The 22,105-nt window shown below is 38.8% G+C and overlaps 1 protein-coding gene across 2 annotated transcripts in view; it reads left to right on the forward strand.

Annotated features, from left to right (window-relative positions):
* Nucleotides 1–881: 881 nt before the first annotated feature.
* misp3 (MISP family member 3) overlaps nt 882–22,105 on the forward strand; it is a 29,473-nt gene continuing 8,249 nt past the window's right edge. The window contains exons 1-3 of one of the 2 annotated variants that reach the window (XM_057842540.1): nt 882–950; nt 16,283–18,219; nt 20,512–20,585. In XM_057842540.1, the coding sequence (XP_057698523.1) occupies nt 16,311–18,219; nt 20,512–20,585 (1,983 nt within the window). In that variant the 5' untranslated portion in view covers nt 882–950; nt 16,283–16,310. Of the gene's footprint in view, nt 951–12,226; nt 12,355–16,282; nt 18,220–20,511; nt 20,586–22,105 lie in introns of those variants that run through there. The other variant, XM_057842539.1, reaches the window with a different exon arrangement.

Consider the following 22,105-nt stretch of genomic DNA (forward strand, 5'->3'; position numbering starts at 1 on the left):
CCCTTCTCTCTACTTTCGACATATGAAAGTTTTAAAACGGTTTCATCATTTAAAGATAGATTCAAGTCAAGATTTTGCCGATTTAGAAGTATTTTAGATAAAAAGTTACTTAGGTTCGCTAGGAAGGTTCTCTACAACAATGCCGTCCTAAAAAGTCTACTGCTTTAAGATGGCGGCTGTCTACTAACGCATTTAGTGCCATGCAGTGTTGTTAATTTTACTTTTAAAAAGTAATTAATTACAGGAACAAATTACTTCTCCCAAAAAGTAATTGCGTTAGTAACTCAGTTACCTGAATGTAAGAGTAATTAGTTACTTGGCAAAGTAACTAGTGATATATTTTTTTTTTTCTCAAAAAAAAACACAAAAAAAAAACACACAGGTCACACAATGTGAAGCTTAAAGGGTTTGGGGGACAATTGGCCCTAGCCCAATTCTTTACCCTCCACTTAACTAGACACAAGGGTATTGCGATAACTAGCTAGTAACCTTTGCTATGTGTGGAAGTCATTTAAAGTTGTGAATCAATCGTTAAAGTTGTTAAAATTTCTCCCGTTATTGCATTAGTTCCCTTCTGTCTACTTTAAACATGTGTAAGTTTTAAAACTGTTTCATCATTTAAAGATAGATTTAAGTTAAGATTTTGCCGATTTAGGACCATTTTAGATTTTTTAAAAAATTACTTAGGTTCGCTAGGAAGGATCTCTACATCAGGGCCTTCCTGAGAGGTCTACTGCTTTAAGATGGCGGCTGTTTACAAACGCATGTAGTCCTTAAAAGACTTTGGCAATGCAGCAGTGTCTGTCATTTGCATCTAGTTCTATAATATGATATCTACCGTGTCATGTGGGTGTAGTTTGTCGGCTATGGCTGCAGTCAGGTATTATTGGAGCCACCTAGCATCGCGGTTGCAACGGCGTCTTCCCCACTCCTGCTCTGCTCTCGTCCCCGTGAGTCCGTTTCTCTCAGACTTTTTTTTATTCAACCAACTTAGTAACGCATAGTAACGCACGCCTTTCCCGCCTCAGTAACGGTAACGGCGTTGCCAAGATGAGAAAAGTAATAAATTAGATTACTCATTACTGAAAAAAATAACGCCGTTAGTAACGCCGTTATATTGTAACACCGTTATTAACAACACTGGAGCCGACTAATTCCGGTGGCATAAAATACCATTCGGGAGGTTTAAGAAGTCGGCAGTTTTGACCATTAAGCAGTAATTTTGTCCTCTCGTACTGAATAAATCCATTCTTAATATTTCATATCATCGTATCCATTTAGCACAAGACTTATTTGTCATGACCTTACAATTTATTTAGCAATTGGGGGGAAAATGCTTAGATAAAAAGAATTTCCTGTAAAAATATTGGAGTAGAGAGATAAAAGCAATGATGACATTTTTCTGCTCTCTGTCGCATTTTCCTCATTCTGAATCTTCTCCCTTCATTGGCCTGAATTCTAAATCAGCTGAAATCTTTACTCATCCATCATCATCACCCAGATGGCGGTGCCAGAGCGCTATAATAACAGGAGTAGCTAAACGGCAGATTGACTCATTTCTCGTCATCCGTGCATTGACCAAATTTTGTATATAGTCGAATCGTTTCAAAATATGATTTTAATTTACATAATAATGCTGTTTAAGCGGCATGGAAAATGAATGAATGAATGAAATTTTTTTTTTTTTTTTATGGTGTCACAGGCACTTTACAATATAAACAAATTTAAGGCACATACTGTACATATGGATGTTCACAATAATAATCATTTAAAAAATGAACATTTGACAGTTCATAATGCTATTTCCAACAATATATGCCCGCTGCACTTGTGGATTTGATGGTTTTAACAGTGCAACTGTGAAACATAATTTGAGGTTTTTTGAATGTATCTAATTACTCTATCCCATAACATGGTGTGAGCCATTGTGTCATGTCATTTATGAGAAAAGACCAGTGGAATTAGGACTTTTGTTCTTAATTTGTTTAAACTCTGGAACAACAGACTTTAATCCAAAACAAATTTGAATAAATGCCCAGATTAGCAGACTTTGATTTAGAGGAGGGGTGCACCTTCTACTGCTCACCAGCCAATCACATTGCACAAAGAGACAAAGCAACCAATAGCACGCAAATCCATCCCTGTGGAGAAAGCTAACATAAAGGTTTCTGGACACTGGAGAGGAAGTTCAGATCCCTGGATAAAAAAATCAAAACTCTACAACATGCAAAGTCCATGCAGAAAAGTCTCCAAACTTAAATTTTTGCTGGCGTTACCAAACACACCATCGTTCAAGTTGATAGTACTCCTGAAATTACTATCAAAGGTGTTGTGCACCAATATCAACATTACTGCAAAATCATGTTCACACACGGATTCAAACTCCTAAAATATGCGAGTTTATCTATTACAGTTGATCAATACAAATTGAAGGACGCAAGTCTGTTCCAGGCTTCGATAACCCCCAACAAGTAAATAAACTATTAATAATTTACAAAAGCAATGTTACGGAGGTTTCGTAATGGGGGTTACATCATCATACCAAACTTTCTCAAACATTTTAGAGCCAGGAGCGTTCAGAAACTGCAAAGAAAATCTGATAAGAATTGGCAAAAAATGAACTACGTTTCTCCTTCAAATTTGAGGAAATTCAATATCAGTAAATCCGGCAAAATGGCCTTTCAAAATGCCTTAGCAACCATATTCAAATAAACCGACCTCTGAACCTAATTTTATGATTTATGTATGGGAAATTCACGCCACCATTCTGCCGCCCGGGGGATTGCATTTAGTAAAATTGTAAAATATTCCTAAAATAGAAAACTTAGGAGAATTTAATTTTTTACTTTATGATGCATCTGCTTAGAAAAACAAGCTCAAACACAACTTTGAGTTGAAGAAATTGAAGTGGAAGTTTCTGAGGTGAGAGTTTATTTGTAAGAAATGTTTTTAAAAAGCAATTAAAAAAAATAAATAAATACTGCAATGGTGGAACACCTTGCACAGTTAGTATCTTCAGTGTAAATAGAGTCACAGTCCAGTAAGACTTTGGAGTTTTTAGTATTACACAATCAAAAATCAACTATAAAAAGGGCCTGCTTTCTTCTGTAAGCAACATTGGAAAAATCACTAAAGAACATGCGTCCAGCAGGAGCGTTTGCGCTGTGTGCCGTGTTGGCATGCACCTTGTGTTCCTTAGTCCACTCAGACTCTCCAGCCTGCGAAGATTTGGTCCGACCTCTGGACAGAGCGGATGCTCAAGTCTTGTCTGGTCGCTGGGCTCTAATTTCTGGCGGTTTTGTGGACCAGGGACAGCTTTCATTCTTTCAGCGCAGAGACAGTGCCTCCATTGATGTCAGTGTGTGTCCTGGTCGCGACATTTCCTACACGCCCAAAGTTAACGTAGGGGGAAAGTGTATCTCCAGTAGGCACAACGTGACCCTGGAGGGCAGCACTGTTCACTTCCGGGACGACGCCAACACCACCGTGACCTTGCTCCACACTTCCTGCTCGGACTGTTTGTTGTTGCGCTTCGATAACAGCGACAAAGTAGTGATGCGTGCATACCTGTTCAGCAGGAACAGGGAAGTGACCCAGGAGGAGAAAAAGGAGTTTACGGCTCAGGTGGCGTGTCTGAACATGCTTCCACCAGTTTGGCTTGACCCCAGCAAACAGCTTTGTCCTGAGGAGGCTGCAGCACAAGAGGCCTGTGTTGTTTCTTCCTAAAACATGTCTGTTTTATTGTCTGTTATGGGTAATAAAATACTTGTAACACAGTACTGTGTCTGTTGGTGTTACTGAAAGCTGGCTACACACATCCCGACAAGGCAACAATCAGGTTTTATATTCGAGGAGAGATTGACAAATGTCTGAAGTGAGCCACACACTTCAATATTAAGGCAATGCAGGCCACAAACAGATTGGGTGATCGGGGGGTCAGGGCTACATTTCTCACAAATATTAATACAGTTGTGGTCAAAAGTTTACATACACTTGTGAAGAACATAATGTCATAGCTCTCTTGAGTTTCCAGTTATTTCTACAACTCAGATTTTTCTCTGATAGAGTGATTGGAACAGATACTTCTTTGTCACAAAATACATTCATGAAGTTTGGTTCTTTTATGACTTTATTATGGGTGAACAGAAAAAAGTGATCAAATCTGCTGGGTCAAAAAAATACATACAGCAGCACTAATATTTGGTAATATGTCCCTTGGCCATTCTCACTTCAATTAGGCGCTTTTGGTAGCCATCCACAAGCTTCTGGCAAGCTTCTGGTTGAATCTTTGACCACTCCTCTTGACAGAATTGGTGTAGTTCAGTTAAATTTGATGGCTTTCTGACATGGACTTGTTTCTTCAGCATTGTCCACAAGTTCTCAATGGGACTTCGGGAAGGCCATTCGAAAACCTTAATTCTAGCCTGATTTAGCCATTACATTACCACTTTTGATGTGTGTTTGGGGTCATTATCCTGTTGGAACACCCAACTGCGCCCAAGACCCAATCTTCGGGCTGATGACGTTAGGTTATCTTGAAGAATTTGAAGGTAATCCTCCTTCTTCATTATCCCATTTAATCTCTGTAAAGCACCAGTTCCATTGGCAGCAAAACAGCCCCACAGCATAATACTACCACCACCGTGCTTGACGGTAGGCATGGTGTACTTGGGGTTAAAGGCCTCACCTTTTCTCCTCCAAACATATTGCTGGGCCTTGTGGCCAAACAGCTCGATTTTTGTTTTGTCTGACCACAGAACTTTCCTCCAGAAGGTCTTATCTTTGTCCATGTGATCAGCAGCAAACTTCAGTCGAGCCTTAAGGTGCCACTTTTGGAGCAAGGGCTTCCTTCTTGCACGGCAGCCTCTCGGTCCATGGAGATGCAAAACACGCTTGACTGTGGACACTGACACCTGTGTTCCAGCAGCTTCTAATTCTTGGCAGATCTGCTTTTTGGTGATTCTCGGTTGAATCTTCACCCTCCTGACCAATTTTCTCTCAGCAGCAGGTGTTAGCTTGCGTTTTCCTCCTGATCGTGGCAGTGACAAAACAGTGCCATGCACTTTATACTTACAAACAATTGTTTGCACTGTTGCTCTTGGGAGCTGCTTTGAAATGGCTCCAAGTGACTTTCCTGACTTGTTCAAGTCAATGATTCGCTTTTTCAGATCCATGTTTCCAGCAGATTTGATCACTTTTTCTGTTAGTCCATAATAAAGTCATAAAAGAACCAAACTTCATGAATGTTTTTTGTGACAAAGAAGTATCTGTTCCAATCACTCTATCGGAGAAAAATCAGAGTTGTAGAAATAACTGGGAACTCAAGAGAGCCATGACATTATGTTCTTCACAAGTGTATTAAAACTTTTGACCACAACTGTAGGAAGACAAAATAATCAATGCAAAATAAATCTGTATTAACTGACACTAACTTTCATGTGTATTGGTTCAGGTGATACACTGTTCGATTCAAACCTTTGTTTTCAAAAACTGCTCAAGAAACATTTTGAAAACTTCCAGAATAAATGTCTGGGTTTAGTTAGCAAATTTAAATTGCAATATTTATATATATGGCGGGAAACACTCAGGTGACTTGAAGTTCCGCTCTGAGACCCCCAATTTGGCCAAATTTCAAAATTGTCTGATATGCACGTGTGATGCATTATTGGAAAGCTTAAAATCTCAATTTTCTGAGAGAAGAAAATTTTTGAACAGGAGGGCATTTTTTGTTTTTTTAAAGTTTTTTTTAACAGCAAAACCCTATCTGGAGGTGAGAGCACGCAAGAGCAGAATTAAAGACGCCATGACTTTAACGAGATATTATCGCGTACTTACCTTGTTTCGATCTAAAACTCCATGTAGCATGTATCACTGAGTGTCAAGGCACAGCTGTGAATGGCCACAACTGGATTTTTTGGGGATTTTATGGGTAACACAGTGTAGTATAACAAGGGTCGCGATGCAGAAATCGCAGACATCAAGGAGTGGTCGAGATGTTCTTTTTCCTATATTTACCCTTTTAAGCCTTTTTTTTTTCAATTTTTCTTTGTTTCGATCAATTATTTATCATCTAACATATTGGGGAAAATGCGAGAGTAACAAACAAATACAATTAATCGATAGTTATGAGGTAGATATCCGTGACTTTTTTTTTTACAGATGCCATTTTTTTCATTGTGATATAATTTGTTTAAAAGTTTAAAATATGCAAGTGAATAATTTTTTAGTCTTTTTTTTTATTTTTTTTTTTAAACAAAATACATCAATTAATGATTCTAAGATAAAAATGACATTTTGATTAATAAATATAATTCTTTTTATGGCTGGGTTGAAACAAAAGCGGTTGCCCGACGTCTGTAAATGGGGGTTTCCAGGGTAAAACGGGACAAATTAAAGATAGTTCAGGGGCTTAATGCGCCATGAATCTGCTATGGCAGCATATAGACATATTGTTCTATCAAACACAACAGTTCTTTTGGCTTAAAATACAGCAGTTTGTTTTAAAGAGGAGTGCATATATATATACACACTTTGCCTGGCATAGCCAGACTATTCTCCCTGTATTTTTCAAACACTGTGAGAAATAGTCTGGGACCAAGCCCATTAATGGCCTCTCGAGCAAAGTAAAAAATCAACCGTCCAATCAGATTCATTTATTTGCGTGACGTGTTCTTAACGAGTAACATCACTCTTGCGTGCCGAAAGTAGTCTACAACAACACAGATGGCGAACGGGAGATCTGAGAATATGTTCCAATCCGCGCTAAAACCAGTTTTAAATTACCAAAAACACATCGAAACAAGTCATTGACAATAGTCAACATGGCTCGCGCTAGCCATGTTGAATAAACCTCTCCATTCTACGCTCATGCTAATTACTTGTCGCTTTAATAACGTCACGTCTGCCCGTCGCTGATTGGTCCACTCCGCTGTCTGTTTGCTGTGGCTTGCTCCGCCCTCGGAATTTGATCTGCCGGACGGTCGCCAGACTCAATCGCTAGAACAGCAGTGAGTCTGGTATACCAGGCAAATACACACTGTAACCTCATCCCAGTACAGCATGTGAGCTATTTCTCCATGTTGTTTCTAAGAATCAGACAGTGTAAGGACTTTTGTTCCTCCGTTGGTCTAAATGATGACATTTGGAGCTTTCAGCCAAAACAAGCATTCAAAAAAAAAAGAAAGATGTGGTCATTCGAAGATTAGCCCCTCTAGGCTGCGAAGACCTGATCCAACCTCTGGAAAGAATGGACGCTCTACTTTTATCTGGTCCCTGGGCTTTAATTTCAAGCGCTCTAGTAGCCACTACGTGTCACTAGAGAGAATAATAGTTCACTTCCGGAATGACAGCAACATGATCGTGACCTTCCTCTGCACACCGTGCACAGACTATTTGTTGTTGCTCTTCAATCATAGAGACAACACGATGATACATGCATACTTGTTCAGCAGAAATAGGGTCACCTCGGGAGGAGAGGGAGAATTCATGGCTCAGGCAACGTGTCTGAACATGGTTGACTGGACCCCAGCGAGGATCTTTGTCCTAAGGGGGCTGCAGCAACATGAGAGGCTTGTGTCAGGCAGCAAGCATCCTGATAATCAGGCCAACAAGTAATTTGAGAATTATTTCGACTCTTCCAATCAAAGTCAATAGACTAGCCTCCGTTTCTGATCTCGAAAGCCAGATACCGTAATTTTCGTACTATACTGTAAGGCGCACCTGATTATTAGCTGCCACCAGCCAAATTTGACACGAAAACGGCATTTGTTTAGAGATAAGCCTCTCCGGACTATAAGCCACAGCTGTCCTCACTGTATTTTGGGATATTTACACCAGAAGATATTAACTGGTAGCATTTTACTTGACAGCGGCGTCATAAGACTGTCATAATTATGACATGACACGTCATGAGCATTAATGAATGTTTATGACTAGAGATGTCCCGATCGATCACGTCATTTTCAAAGTATCGGAATCGGCAAAAAAATATCGGCCATGCCTTTTTTTAATATATATACTGTATATATTTTTTAATTAAATTGTTTTCTAATTGTATTTAACGTTACAGACATACTATGTTACACTCATCCAGAGTCTTTAGTTTAGGCTTAAGATAGGGTTATCAAATTTATCCCAATAACGGCAGTGATTAATTTTTTAAAAAATGTATCACGTTAAAATATTTAATGCAATTAATGCATGCGCTGCACGACCCACTCACGCATTGTCGCGCTCAATCTGTAATGGCGCTGTTTTACCTATATAGAGAGATAAAAGGCAGCGTAAAATGAGTAGAGTTCTTTTTGGCAGCCTTTGGAGCCTTTTTTTAATTGGCTAAAGCCTTACAATCCCTCTCCCTATGATTAGAAATATCATGGGAAGCAATGTGGGGAAGCAAGGTAGCAATTGATCTTTTTCTAAACACCTTATGTTATTTCCCAACGCAGAGAAGATATATCAATTGGTAGCACTACGCACAGTCATGGTTCCACTTTCCATCATGCATTTGCACATGGCTACAGTATCATTTACTGAAAGCTCAACAAATACACTAGATGGCAATATTTAGTCACAATATACAAAGTCAAAAGTCTTTCTATCCGTGGATCCCTCTAACAGAAAGAATGTTAATAATGTAAATGCCATCTTGAGGATTTATTGTCATAATAAACAAATACAGTACTTATGTACTGTATGTTGAATGTATATATTCGGCCGAGTTTTATTCATTTTTTTCTTAATGCATTGCCAAAATGTATATGATCGGGAAAAAATTACCGGGAATGATTGGAATTGAATCGGGAGCAAAAAAAAGCAATCGGATCGGGAAATATCGGGATCGGCAGATACTCACACTAAAACGATAGGGATCGGATCGGTAGCAAAAAATCATGATCGGAACAACCCTACTTATGACGGATGTCATTTAGTGTCACCCAGCAAATTATCTCACTTTCTATCTCACACAAGGGGGGCAAGGCAGGGCAGTGGTAAACTCAAAAATGATTTCATGTCAGTTAACGAGAAACAAAGTACAAACAAACATCGGGGATCAAACAAAAGACCAGGAATTCAAACTTACGTTAACTCGGGAACATGAACAAGAGGGCTTTGACGCAGGAATGGACAACAAGGCAACAAGAACAGACAGCACATGGGGAACTTAAATACAGACATGGTGTAACAAGCCAATGAAATACAGGTAGGTGATAAAAGAGGTAGTAGATTGGTGGATACACAAGGAGCAGGTACAACTGGTGAAATCAATGGGCAATTATATGGACAAGTCACATTAGTAAGAAACAAACACAAGACCTAACAGACATAACCTGAATTAGTGACAAAAATTATCAGATGACACTTCAGGACATCTGTCATAAAAATTTATTAATGCCCATGAAAGTGTTATGTCTTAATTATGACCGTCTTATGACACCGCTGTCGCAGTCACCTATTAACCCAAATAACCCAAAACCAAAACAGCTGTTTTGAAGTAATATATGAGTACAAATTCCAAAACTGATCTTAATTTGCTCCATTATGTAAAGTTTTTTTTCTTTAAACTATGGGATCCCCATTTCCTTAGAAAATATAATAACACAGTACTTAATCAGCATGTGCTTGTTTTGAAAAATAAAAATTCGACTACAGTGGTACATCCACATAGGAATTTAATTTGTTCCAGGAACTGGTTTGTAGGTCGAAATGTGCACATGTGGAGCTGGATTTTTTTTACCATAAGAATACATTATAATTCAAATAATTCGTTCCACAGCCCAAAAACCTACACTAAATCCTTAATAAATATTTCAGGTACAATTACAAATAGAAATTACACAAACAACAAATAAATTATAAATGCAAATCGGAATAACAATCATATAACAATAATGTAACGGGTTCTAATGTGGCGGTTGTGTTTTGCATGCTGTTCCCGAATGCACCGTGTGACTGACGCGAGAGTGAGAGATGTTTGGAAGTGTGGGAGGTTTTACTTTCTCTTTGCACGTCTATGGCTACGGCGGACAGTAGCCGTGTTGTGTTGTACAAGTTCTGAAATAAATGATTAAAAACCTGACAAAGCTGGCGACTTCCTTGCCAATGTTACGACAATAAAAATATTAATGAGAGTTGTCCTCAAGATCGTAGACATACTCCGGCCGCATTGTCGAGCCATTTCACTGGCGCGCTTACCACGCTCATATTTTTGCATCATTTCATTTTTAATTTCAATGTTAAGCATCACCTTTTTTCATCACTAACCTTCTTGAGACTCCTGTTGATTTCTCTCACAAGAAAGCCCACCGTGTGTCCGTCTTGCGGGAAAACAATGAGAGTGTGACGCTGGCATAGATCCTCATATGTCGAGACAAACGATTAGAATTTTATGTCAGGATGTCGAAAGGAACGTACTGTATGTCGAGGTACCGCTGTATTCACATAAAACAAATAACAAACAGGCATGACTGCAATGTTTATTTAACATAATTGTTTTTACAAAGCATCAGGCTACTTGTTCACAACATATTAAGTATGTACACTAAACTGTGGAGATGAGTTTTTAGTTGGTATACTGTGGAAACTACGCACTTTTTTAAAGAGGAAATGCTTTGATATTTGATATTTCTTTGTTTTTGTTGTTTTTTACTTAAAGCATTACATATGTCATGTTTAGATCTGGGGATACAGTATTTGACAAATATAGATTTTGCATTATTTATCGAGGCACAGAGATTAAAATTCATTAATCCTATATTAATGAAAATATGAGATATTTTCTGTGTCAAGAGAGCCTTCTGGTTTTCATTCAAAAAAAACCTTTTATTAACTCATTCACTCCCAGCCTTTATCCCCGGAGCAAGGGCTTTCGCTCCCGGCCGTTTTACAGGATTGTGACTGATTTTGCAAGGCCCACAGAAAACTATTTTCTATTGCTATATAAACATGGAACCCACCAAAAGAAAGATTAGACTCTCTTCTTTCAGCAGAAAAAAAGTTAGTTCATATCTTTTTCCATTCTTATGAAATCAGCATTAGAAAATAGCTTAGTTTGAGCAATTTTCCAATTTCTAATGAAAAAACTACAACATAACTAACATAACTATTAAGTCAAACATAACTTTGACTTAATACACAGCTATTTTTTGTTTTAGTTACATCCCAAACATCTGAATGTTTTCCTTTTACAAAATAAGATAAACAACAAGACAAATAGAGCTTTTGATAGCAAAGTAACAATTTATTTACACATAACTAACTGAAAGATTACGCTGTTCTGGCCGCGACAGCCGGTTAAACTTTTCCCACATCACCGTCTTCTCATAAAGATGAATTTTTTTTAGTCTCTGCGGGCTCTGCTCGCTTGCAGCACTGACTCAAAGGCATCGTCTGCTGCACTAGTGGTCCCGGTCGTTCTGCTCGGTCGTCCAACGCCTGACATCCCGGGCGTCCTACCGGATGTTCTGCTTGGTCGTCCGCCGCCTCGCATCCATCAGTCGTCTTCTGCCGGCGCCCTGCCGCGCGGCTTGGCTGTTCGTTGCCGTCGAATCGGGTTGCGGATCTTACCAAATGCGCTACTGCTCTCCAGTGGCCAGTTTTATTGCTTTAAAATGGATTTTCAGCTTTGTGCTTTGGAGCTAAACTGAATCACGACCCAGAGATGTCTTTTTTGAAAAAAAACAAAACATAAAAGACGTATAAATACGTCTTTGGGACACTGAAACAATTAAAAATAGAACGTATTTACACGTTTTTGGGAGCAAATGAGTTGAGAGAAGGAGAGTATAATTTAAGGGGGCTTGTATTTGTAAGACGAGCCAAGTGAGAACTACTGTAATATACTGTAGTAGTCTTAGTAATCAGTTGAATAGAGATTTTTAAAAGGCTTCTAAAAGTTAGAACAGAGTTATGAAATCCATTAAAAGAAAAACTAAAATATTTTCCTTTTTTTTCAGTTTTTTTTTTTTTTTTTTTTTTTTTGCGGATTTGTGTGATTGGTCGTATTCTTCTTTTACTCCCTTCACGCATATGTTTGCAATTTTTTGTATTGATGTAATATATTTTAAGAAAATTTGAAATAAAACAACCTCATTCATTCATGTGAATATGATGTAGTTTGAATGTTGGTTAAAACTAACACGTGTCAACAGGATTAGCATTCCCTTAATCCACAGCAGCAATAAAGTTATCCTCTTGCGCCCGTGTGCGCATTGTCAATACGGTTTAAGCAATAGGCAGTGATTGCTGGTCAGCAGTGTGGACTGCAGATGTGCACGCTGAGGAAGATGGAAGTCGTGTGCACTTAAGAGCAATGATGTGTGTCGTCTAGAGAGCATCATTGGTGCTTGTTAACAGGTAAGTGAAAAGGTTTAAAATAATGATCATGTTTTGGTTTGTGTTGTTATATGTGCAAATGTCTCCTGTTGGACATTTGGCATTTAAATTTTCTGCCAAAATGCCTTTTTATTACTGCCTGCACTAAATGTATTCTTAATAATGTTAAAATATCTTTTGTTGTTTTCTTGATTCTTCTCATAAATAAATAAATAGCTGCTTTTGATGACAAGAAGAATGCAAGCCTGTTACGTAATGAGTTTTTAAACTCTGCGTATTTATAATAAAATAAAAATACAATGAAGTGCGTGTTAGATTGCAGTATACTGGAGCATCCAAATAAATCGCAATATTATGGGAAATGAAAACCTATATTTCCGTATTTTATTAGAAAAAAACATCTTTTATGTTATCTTAATAAGCATGGTTGATTGTTTGATTTTTTTTTTTTTTTTTTTCTCAGATAATTTTGGAGTGTCACTTGTTATATTGGTATATTGCTATATTACCAAACTATATATACATTCCACATAATTCTAATTTCTTGATATATGATGTATGCATGAGAGAAATAATTGGCATATTTCCCCCCTTTTAATCAAAAACAAAGCTTAACATTCCATAAAAATGTTCTCTCGGATTAAAAATGGGTTTCGTTCAACAAAATCCTACTTTTTTTCTCATATTAATGCTATACATTTCTGTAAAATTCATGTGTAGCTTTAGCCCATGCTATGATTCATCCCAAATTTGAAATATGGAGTCTGGCCAAGCCAAAATTACTCTGAATGGGAAGTGTGTGCGGTTGTGCATGTTTGTGCAGTCTTTAAGCTGATTAAATAGAAGGTGGTTTTATGAGCTGCACAAAGGCCACCTGTGCACTATTGCAGACTAACAATATCACATGAAAGGCAATGAAAGTGAAAACAGGGTGACAGTCATTAAGGATTAAAGGTGATGATTGGCTATGGTACATTGTCTTATCTGAAGGCCCTGAAGTACACATGGAGGCTTTGGATACAGACAGTGCACATTGTATTTCCCTTGTATACAATAAAGCCGTTAATATCGCAACCAGTGTTGGGCACGTAAAGTAAAGCAATTACAAAAACTATCGCATCGTTGGCTGACTTTTGATGCCTCATTGAGCAAAAGACTTTTCAATCACTGCAAATAACAATTCGTGCTGTATGAAGTCATTACATGCAACTGAAAGGATTATTTGAAAAGCAAAGTATAATTAACTTATTACCTGCCAGTGACCGCGATAGGCGTCAAAACCATTTTGGCTGTGGGGTTTGGCAGTGATCATTCACTTTGGCAGCCTTCACAGTCAAAATGGATTGCACATCTATTACTATCAATAGCAGCCAATGAGTTGATTGTTTGAATTGGTTAAAGCAACACTAGGCAACTTTTCAACCTTTATAAAATATTTTCATAACATTTGTGATAGTATGTCAACTGACAACAAGTTGAATGACACCTCTTTTACATCTTGAGGGGGTCTGTATCGCTTTAACTGGCATTGATTAACTATGAGGAAAAACTACAAATGTGCCGACTGCTTTACGGCAAACGTCACTTCCCCCATTCCCCATTCAATATCAAGATGGAAGTCAATGCAAACGTGGGAATTCTGCTGAGATGGCAGAGCAATACATCAGACAAAAAGTTTTGTCTGAGGAGGAAAAAGAGGCAGGCTACCAGGATATACAGAATAAACATTGGCCCGGCTTTCACTTGCTGGCATGACACCCCCACCGCTCCACGCACACACACACAAAACTGAACTCGTCAGGTTTGGGTGGGTTAGTCACACTAAGGGGCAGTTTACATGGGGACTCTGCGACACCAAGATGCAATGACTGTGTTGCGGAGTGGCCTTGCATTCAGACGCAAACCGTGGAATCCTGCCTCCAAAGTGGAAGGATTCAATTGCGGGTGCTTGAGGGGGCTTGGTCTGCATCCATATCAATGGTGGCCGAAAAGTGTCATCACATGAAATTGACTTTCCTATATATATAAAAGTTGTAAAGCTTGCAACAAAAATGAATGAAATGAACAAAAAAAAATATTTTTTATAATAGGTCAAAATTATTTTTTGAACAGATCATGTGACTAGCACCTTAGACGGTCATTTGCTTAGCATATAATTTAAAAAAAATAGATGAGGGCAATTTTATTTTTTAAATGATTTTTTTCTTTGATTGAAAATATATTTTTTTTTTGATTGAAGCAACTTTTTGGGGGATTAACTGATTGAGACACAAATGTCCTACCCATAAATGGCCCAAACACAAAAAGGACTGCTTCAATCAAAACATTTTCAATGAAAAATTAAGTATTCAAATGCAAATTTTTCGATCTCAAATATTTTTTCGCATTCAAAAACGTTTCTGATGACTGAAATTTTTCTTTTTTTTTATTGAAGTGGTTTTTCTTTTTGAAAATATGTTTTTGAAGCAACTTATTTTTTGACTGAATAATAAAGACAAAAACATCCTAGCCAAAATGTGGCCCTATCACAAATCAACATTACTTCAATCAAAAAAGTTGCTTCAACCAAAAATACTTGACTCCAATCAAAAAAAGAGAAATCAATCCAAAAAAAAACTTTCACATGCATTTATTTGAGTTTCAAATTTATTTATGCATTCAAACACATTTTTTTTGATTGAAGCAATTTTTTTTTTTTTTTTTTAATTGAACCTGCTTTTTTTGGATTGAATAATAAAGACACAAATCTACCTCCATATGGCTCCGCCCAGGGAATACAATTTTTGACTGGAGTAACTACATTGGCCCGACACCGGCGGGTGTACCATATTCGATGGTTGACGATCTTGGCAAAAAGTATTGCCTAAGCAGCCAGAATTCCCCTCAAGAATGATGGGAAACAAAAAAACGCTCATTGTCATCTTATCATTATAAATATTCTTTTAAGTTAATTTCATTGCTGACACTGCGTTTCGGGGTCATCAACATGTTGTCCCCCCCTTACCCCAAAAGTCAAACTCCGCCTATGGTCAGGACTCACACACGTCACATTGGGCATGCGCAGCGGTGCTACTAAACATTAAAAACAGCAGATGGCGGAACGTCGGCTTTAATTTACTGTTTTAATAATATTTCTATTTTAAATATGTTGAATGTTTCCATTTTTGTGCCTTTGGGGCAAAAGAAAAATGCCATTGCTTGGAGTGGGCGGGCATGTTGTTTTCCGGGCTAAGGAGATTGTTGGGGTCAAAGTTCATGATTTTCTGTCGCCTTGTAAATCTGCACTGCCTCCTATGGCCTGGTATGAACACTACATTGTTTTTATGCGGAATTGCAACATTGGTCGAATGGAGCCGGAACCATATAGATGCAAACATGAAATTTATCGTCTTCTCGGAGAGTCACCCTGTAAACGCCCCCCTTTTCCACATGGTTGCTAAAAGTCATATGCTATTCTTTAGCCACAACTGGTTTCATTACCTTATTACTATTCATCCTTCACACAGCCGCTGGAAAAAGAAATGTTGTTTAATCCATCTGCAGGCTAAAGGGAGATTTTTGATTGATTGATGATTTTACAATACTGTACACGTATGCGCTGGCCCTCATGGGTAACGCAGTCTTCCTTAAAGCAAAACACTACCACTTTTGTCCACCGGCATCGCTAAAATCGACCAAAACTGAAAAGTTACCTAGGGTTGCTTTAAATGCTCTAAAAATGCAATGGACAAGTATTACAGGTTTTATCGCAGTCTAATTTGTTGCAATTGAGAGACAGCACTGTGGTAATAACTTGCTTATTAAAAATAAAAACATAACTAGTGAAACAACATATTTGAAACTAACTTGCCCAACATTGGCCAAACTGCTGTTGGCTTTTTGGTCCTGCTATTGAGCAAATGATCCCTATGGTGTTTTGTGTCGTTTTATTACTCACTCAACTGTCTAGAGATCAAACGATTCTCACTGCCATCACCATGGAAACAGAGTCCCCGCAAAAGCAAGAGGGTCCCACCGGCTCGCTCGACAAGCTAGAGTGCCAGATGCAACGTGAAGTGGACACTAGCCTTGATCCTGCTGTGCTCGATAAAAAAGCCTCCGGAGAAGAACCAGTTGAGGATGCTGACGTCTTACAGGAATTCAAGGATCAAGGCCAAACTGAAGACACTATGACAGAATTGGTTCAAGCTCCACACAATCACATCAAGTCTCCTGAGGAACCAGATGAGTTCAAGAAACTGATTAGTCAAGGTGCTTTCCTAAAGCCTCCACCGAAAGACGAATTCTCCAGCTTGGAGGTAGAGGTGCCAGAGTGCCCAAGTGATGATAAAATCAATCCAGATAACAACTCCCTTGAATGTTACCGGAATGAAGACGGCCTTCTGGCAACAGACTCTTTACTAAGATCACCTGAAACTGTTACGCACCAATTTCCGCTTAATGTGCCCTCAACTCCTCTAGCTGTTGAAAAAGAGGAAACAAATACTTGCAGTTCAAACCCAGCCCTAGATGATATTTCCTCAAACAGCCAGCAGGGAGAGCTACTGCCCCAAGGCCAACACGAGCTCATTCCCATGGGCGCGAAGCAGGAAGCTGCTCAACAGGTGCTCCAGCAGAACTCTGCACCTTTGTCTCGCGTTTCCATGGAGCCGCCCAATCAGGGTGGGGCATTTTCAAAAGGCTCTCTCTGTGTTGTCACAGTGAGAGAAAGGCAGGCAGACTGGGCACGGGGAAAGAGAGAGGGAGAATGCAAAGCAGAAGAGCAGAAACAAAGTCGGAATAAGGTGGATGGCCAAGAGCCAGGTGAAAGACTGGTGAGTTCTTCCGAATTAATCCAGGAAGAGAAGAGAGAAGACAACCGTGTTGAGTGCCCTAAAGCCATCAGAATGAAGAGCGACGACAACCAGAGCGACAGTGAATTATCGGCGGACTTCTTTCCACACGGCCCAAAGCCCAAAGAGACCCCCATTGAGAGAGAGATCAGACGAGCCATAGAGCGAGAACATAGTCTGAGGAGATCCAGGGGGCTTCCAAATGCAACCACAGAGTATGTTGATATCCCCATGACTAAAACCATGCTTAACCAAGATGTCAGTGCCAAGTCGGAGAAATTCCAAAGCATAGACAGGGAGCTGGCGGAGAAAATGATGCAGCATGAGATCCATGAGGATGTCAACCGTGAGCAAGCTCTGGTCAAGCTGGGGAAGGTTCCTGGTTTCTATGATAAAGGGACGGTACGGCAACTGAAAGAGAAGAAAGAGCTTTTTGAGGCTTTTCAAAAACCCAGTGAGTCTTCTTTGAGTGTGTCCAGTGAGAGCAGCAGCAGTTCCAGCAGCAGTTCCAGCTGCTGTTCAGATAGCCGGGATGAGGTCCCAACACGGGCGGCCGCTGTGCAAGGCTGGGAAAGGCGACAGAGCATAGAACCTCTGAGAAGTGCTTCTGTGTCTTCCACTCCTAGGGGACTGAGCTTATCTGAGGAAATGTCCTGCCAAGTTATCATTGTGGAGAAAGATGCAAGTGCCCCGCAACAGAAGCACCACCGTACCAATGGCAAAGTAGACGGCCATGTAAGTGTTGATCGGGAAGCTTGTTACGTCCTTCCATCTGTTTCTGGAGGACACTCTTTAGAGCTGGATGCAGAGGAGATGTTTCCTAAAGAGAACCCCTTCTTCAAGCTGCGCTCCCTCACAAATGATGTCAAAGTAGAGCAGGATATCCGGGAGGCTCAAGAGAGGGAAGAGGAGCTCCGCAAGCAGAGGATCAGCCTGTATGGGGCTGTGGGAGGAGGAGGTAGTTGGGGGCCAGTAGGCTTGGAGAGAAGTGTCCAAGCATCTGTTCTTCAGTATTCCACCTCTTCCCCCAGTGGAGGCAGCAGACCCATAGAAGGTTAGTCTACCAAAACCAGTTCTTGCTATTTCAAACTAGGCATTGTGGTTTTCAGGCCCATCTTATTTTGAATTATTATTTGTCTGCTTTGATTGAATCATAGCTTATTGGTTGAAGGCCAAACATTTCCACTGCAATATCGAGTTTGAGGTTGGTTTCTAATGAGATATAAATTATTGGCCACAAACTAAACCAGGGGTCTTTTTCCTGTGAGGGCCACATAACTTTTCCCTTCTCTGATGAGGGGCCGGGGTCAGTTTGTAACAGAAAAAGTGACAATTGCAGGAGTGCCTAAATGTAAAAATTTCTTGTTTTTCAGACAGACACGATCAAATAACCCTTTCTGGATTCTTCACGGAACAAAAGTAAAAAAAAATAAAAATAATAATATAATATAATATAATATAATATAATATAATATAATATAATATAATATAATAACACTATTAATTAAATAGATAATAACCAAATATCCCTCTCCAGGTTCTTCACAGAAAAAAGCCAGGAAATAAATAACACTATTGAAAAAAATAAAAATAAATAAATAAAAATGCTCTCTGGTATTGTTCAGGGGGGCGGACCAAATGTGGACGCGGGCCAGGCCATAGTTTGGGGACCCCTGAACTAAACCTTCAAACATGGTCCTCTACCATGCTCATGTAGGTAGAATTCTGCAATTGAACAGTTTTGATATTTTAACATTGTTGAATTAAGATTGTGATATTTTAATATGCAATTCGTTTTCGCACAAATGACGTGTGATACTTTATTTGTATTCATTTCCAATTTTTTTCCCGCTTTTGATACTCTGATTTCTACCCTAAAAAGAGAAAATCACTGACAAAATTTGGAAATACAGTGATCCCTCGTTTTTCGCGGCTAATGGGGACCAGAACCCGCCGCGATAAGTGAAAAACCATGAAGTTGCGACCCCCTCACCCCCTTTTTTTTGTGTTTTCAATGTATTTATTCAGATTTAGCATTGGTAAGAGATACATATAAGACAAGTTTAATTAAATAAATAAAAGATAATTAAAACATATATTTTTTTAACTTTTATGTATTTATATATTTTATTAAATGGTTTTCAAGCACTTCAAATGTAATACTTACGATGAAGTTTGAAACACGTTATTGTCCCACTGAATTATTTTTTTTAAACAAGAATAAAGAAGAAAATGCTTGTCTTTATTAAATATTTCGTTGAGTGAGTCCACTCAAATCACTTAAACACAACTGTTTAACAAGTTAAACGATGATTGACGCATGCGACGCTTTGAAGTTTTGGCTTCAAGGCATCTCTGATACGATCAAACCTTAACGTCTGTCAAATATCGTTAGCTTTAATAAGCAACTACAGTGCACTCCCTGACCAAGAAAAGGAGCAAGAGGGAGAATGAGACTACGTGATCGGATCGGGACAGCTCATCTCTATTTATTTTTTCATTTTTTTAGATCGGAAAAAAAATCTGCGATGGACTGAGGGCGCAAAGTAGTGAGGGAATAGTGTGCATGCTTTTCAGTGGGCAGTAATGATCAAGATATCAAGAGCCAATGTTTAAAGTAACATTCAAGTGTGGTTAATTGTCATCTAAGTGCAAAATTTGACTTTTCAAATGCAAAATTTCACAAGGTAATTTAGTGTTTAACTCAAAATTTGATCAAGGTTAGTGGTCATATAAGCACAAAAAAAATGTTCATATTCAGTCAAGCAGATATGCATGAGCATGACCTATATACTGTAAAAGTTGGATTGAGTGTGTATGGATCATCCAAACATGGTATGAAGATACTTTAGATATCATGGGTCGAATATAATAAATAATAATTAAATTTTCTCGTTTAACCCACACATGCAAACATGATACTAATGGTGCCTTAGACCACATATTCTGATATCATATCGGTAAGGACTATGGGATGTCCACCCATATTTTGAGTCATACACAGTCAATCATCTGTCACTTCAATTTTTTTTTTTTTAAAAATCCTGCCTTTATCAATACAATTTTGCCCATGGTCAAGTTTAGTATAATACATTTATTGCCTGTATGTTTGTTATTAGGGAGGTGTTCCCCTCAACCTTTGTGTGTGTCTGAATTGTATCACATGGTCTCAAAAATGCAAGAAGTACATCACCAAGTGAACGGGGAGTGTCTATGTTGACGCTGGACAAATAATTGTATAGCTTGTTACAAAAAAAAAAAAAGTCACCCGTTTAATGAATTATACTGATTGCTATGATATGTCTTAGCTGCTCCCACATTTAAAAATATTTCTTGTCTCCACCAGCCCATCAATCTGTTGGAAAGCTCCATACGTGGCCCCCAAGCCAGGACCATGGAGACACAGTGAACCAGCCAAAGGTGACAAAGGAGACCTCTTGTTGCTTTATTCTGAAGTTCATGAAACCTTACAATACTGTACATTCAGATATGATGCAAATAAATAAATATAAGGGGATCACAAACCCAGGGGCGAGAATAGGATTTTCACTTTAGAGGTAGACAAAATAACAGCATAACCTGCGTGTACACACTTTGGTGGGAATGGGACATGAATAAGACCAAACAGATTGGGTGAACCGTTAGGGCTACATTTCTCACTAATATAAATCTAATTAATTGATAGGCTAAATTATCAATGCAAAATAAATCTTTATTGATTCATACTAGCTTTCACACTGCAAATTAATAATGTCTCAATCTGATCATTTTTCCTAAACCTAGTAGAATAATTTTCTCCATCATGTTTTGAGTGTTGAAATAAAAATCAAAATTGGGGAGAAGGGGGTTAAACTTGGTTCACTACATTTCTTACAGTTTAATTAACATTTACAGTAGAAAACACATAAAGGAAGATATTTCTCTCAAAGCAGCTTCCTACTCGAGTTTGGGAAATTCACACAGATTAATGTTAGGCGAACTCTGATGCCAGTTGGACATTCAGTAGCTAAATTTGTGGTGTGTTCCCCACCTCCACAACATTGACTTCTTTTTGAAATACTTATTTACAGTGGCCGCTGCTGGCGGAAAAACACTTCTAATATTCCTCGTCTTCGAAGGGGGCGAAGGATGCGTCATTTTGTATTTATGTCGGGGCTGTGATTGCGTGTGTGTGGGGGGGGGTCAAGTCATCAGCCAATCAAACGTGTTTGAGGAGAGAAAAAAATGGACTGGCAGATTCAGCAAGTGAAAGGGTCAATCCAAGTCTGAACTAAATGAAAATAATTAACTTAATAATGGCAGGGTCAATTCTCTATCCTTACAACATACAGTGGGGCAAATACGTATTTAGTGCACCACCAATTGTGCTTGAAAAGATTAGAGAGGCCTGTAATTGTCAACATGGGTGAACCTCAACCGTGAGAGACAGAATGTGGAAAAAAAAAATCACTTTGTTTGATTTTTAAAGAATTTATTTCCAAATTACCGTGGAAAATAAGTATTTGGTCACCTACAAACAAGCAAGATTTCTGGCTGTCAAAGAGGTCTAACTTCTTCTAAGTAGGTCTAACGAGGCTCCACTCGTTACCTGTATTAATGGCACCTGTTTTAACTCATTATCGATATGAAAGACACCTGTCCACAATCTCAGTCAGTCACACTCCAAACTCCACTATGGCCAAGACCAAAGATCTGTTGAAGGAAATTGTAGACCTGCACCAGGCTGGGAAGACTGAATCTGCAATAGGTAAAATGCTTGGTGTAAAGAAATCAACTGTGGGGGCAATTATTAGAAAATGGAAGATATACAAGACCACTGATAATCTCCCTCGATCTGGGGGTCCATGCCAGATCTCACCCCATGGCGTCAAAATGATAACAAGAACGGTGAGCTAAAATCCCAGAACCACACGGGGGGACCTAGTGAATGACCTACAGAG

The sequence above is a fragment of the Corythoichthys intestinalis genome, chromosome 8 (genome assembly GCF_030265065.1).
Source record: "Corythoichthys intestinalis isolate RoL2023-P3 chromosome 8, ASM3026506v1, whole genome shotgun sequence".
NCBI lineage: Eukaryota > Metazoa > Chordata > Actinopteri > Syngnathiformes > Syngnathidae > Corythoichthys > Corythoichthys intestinalis.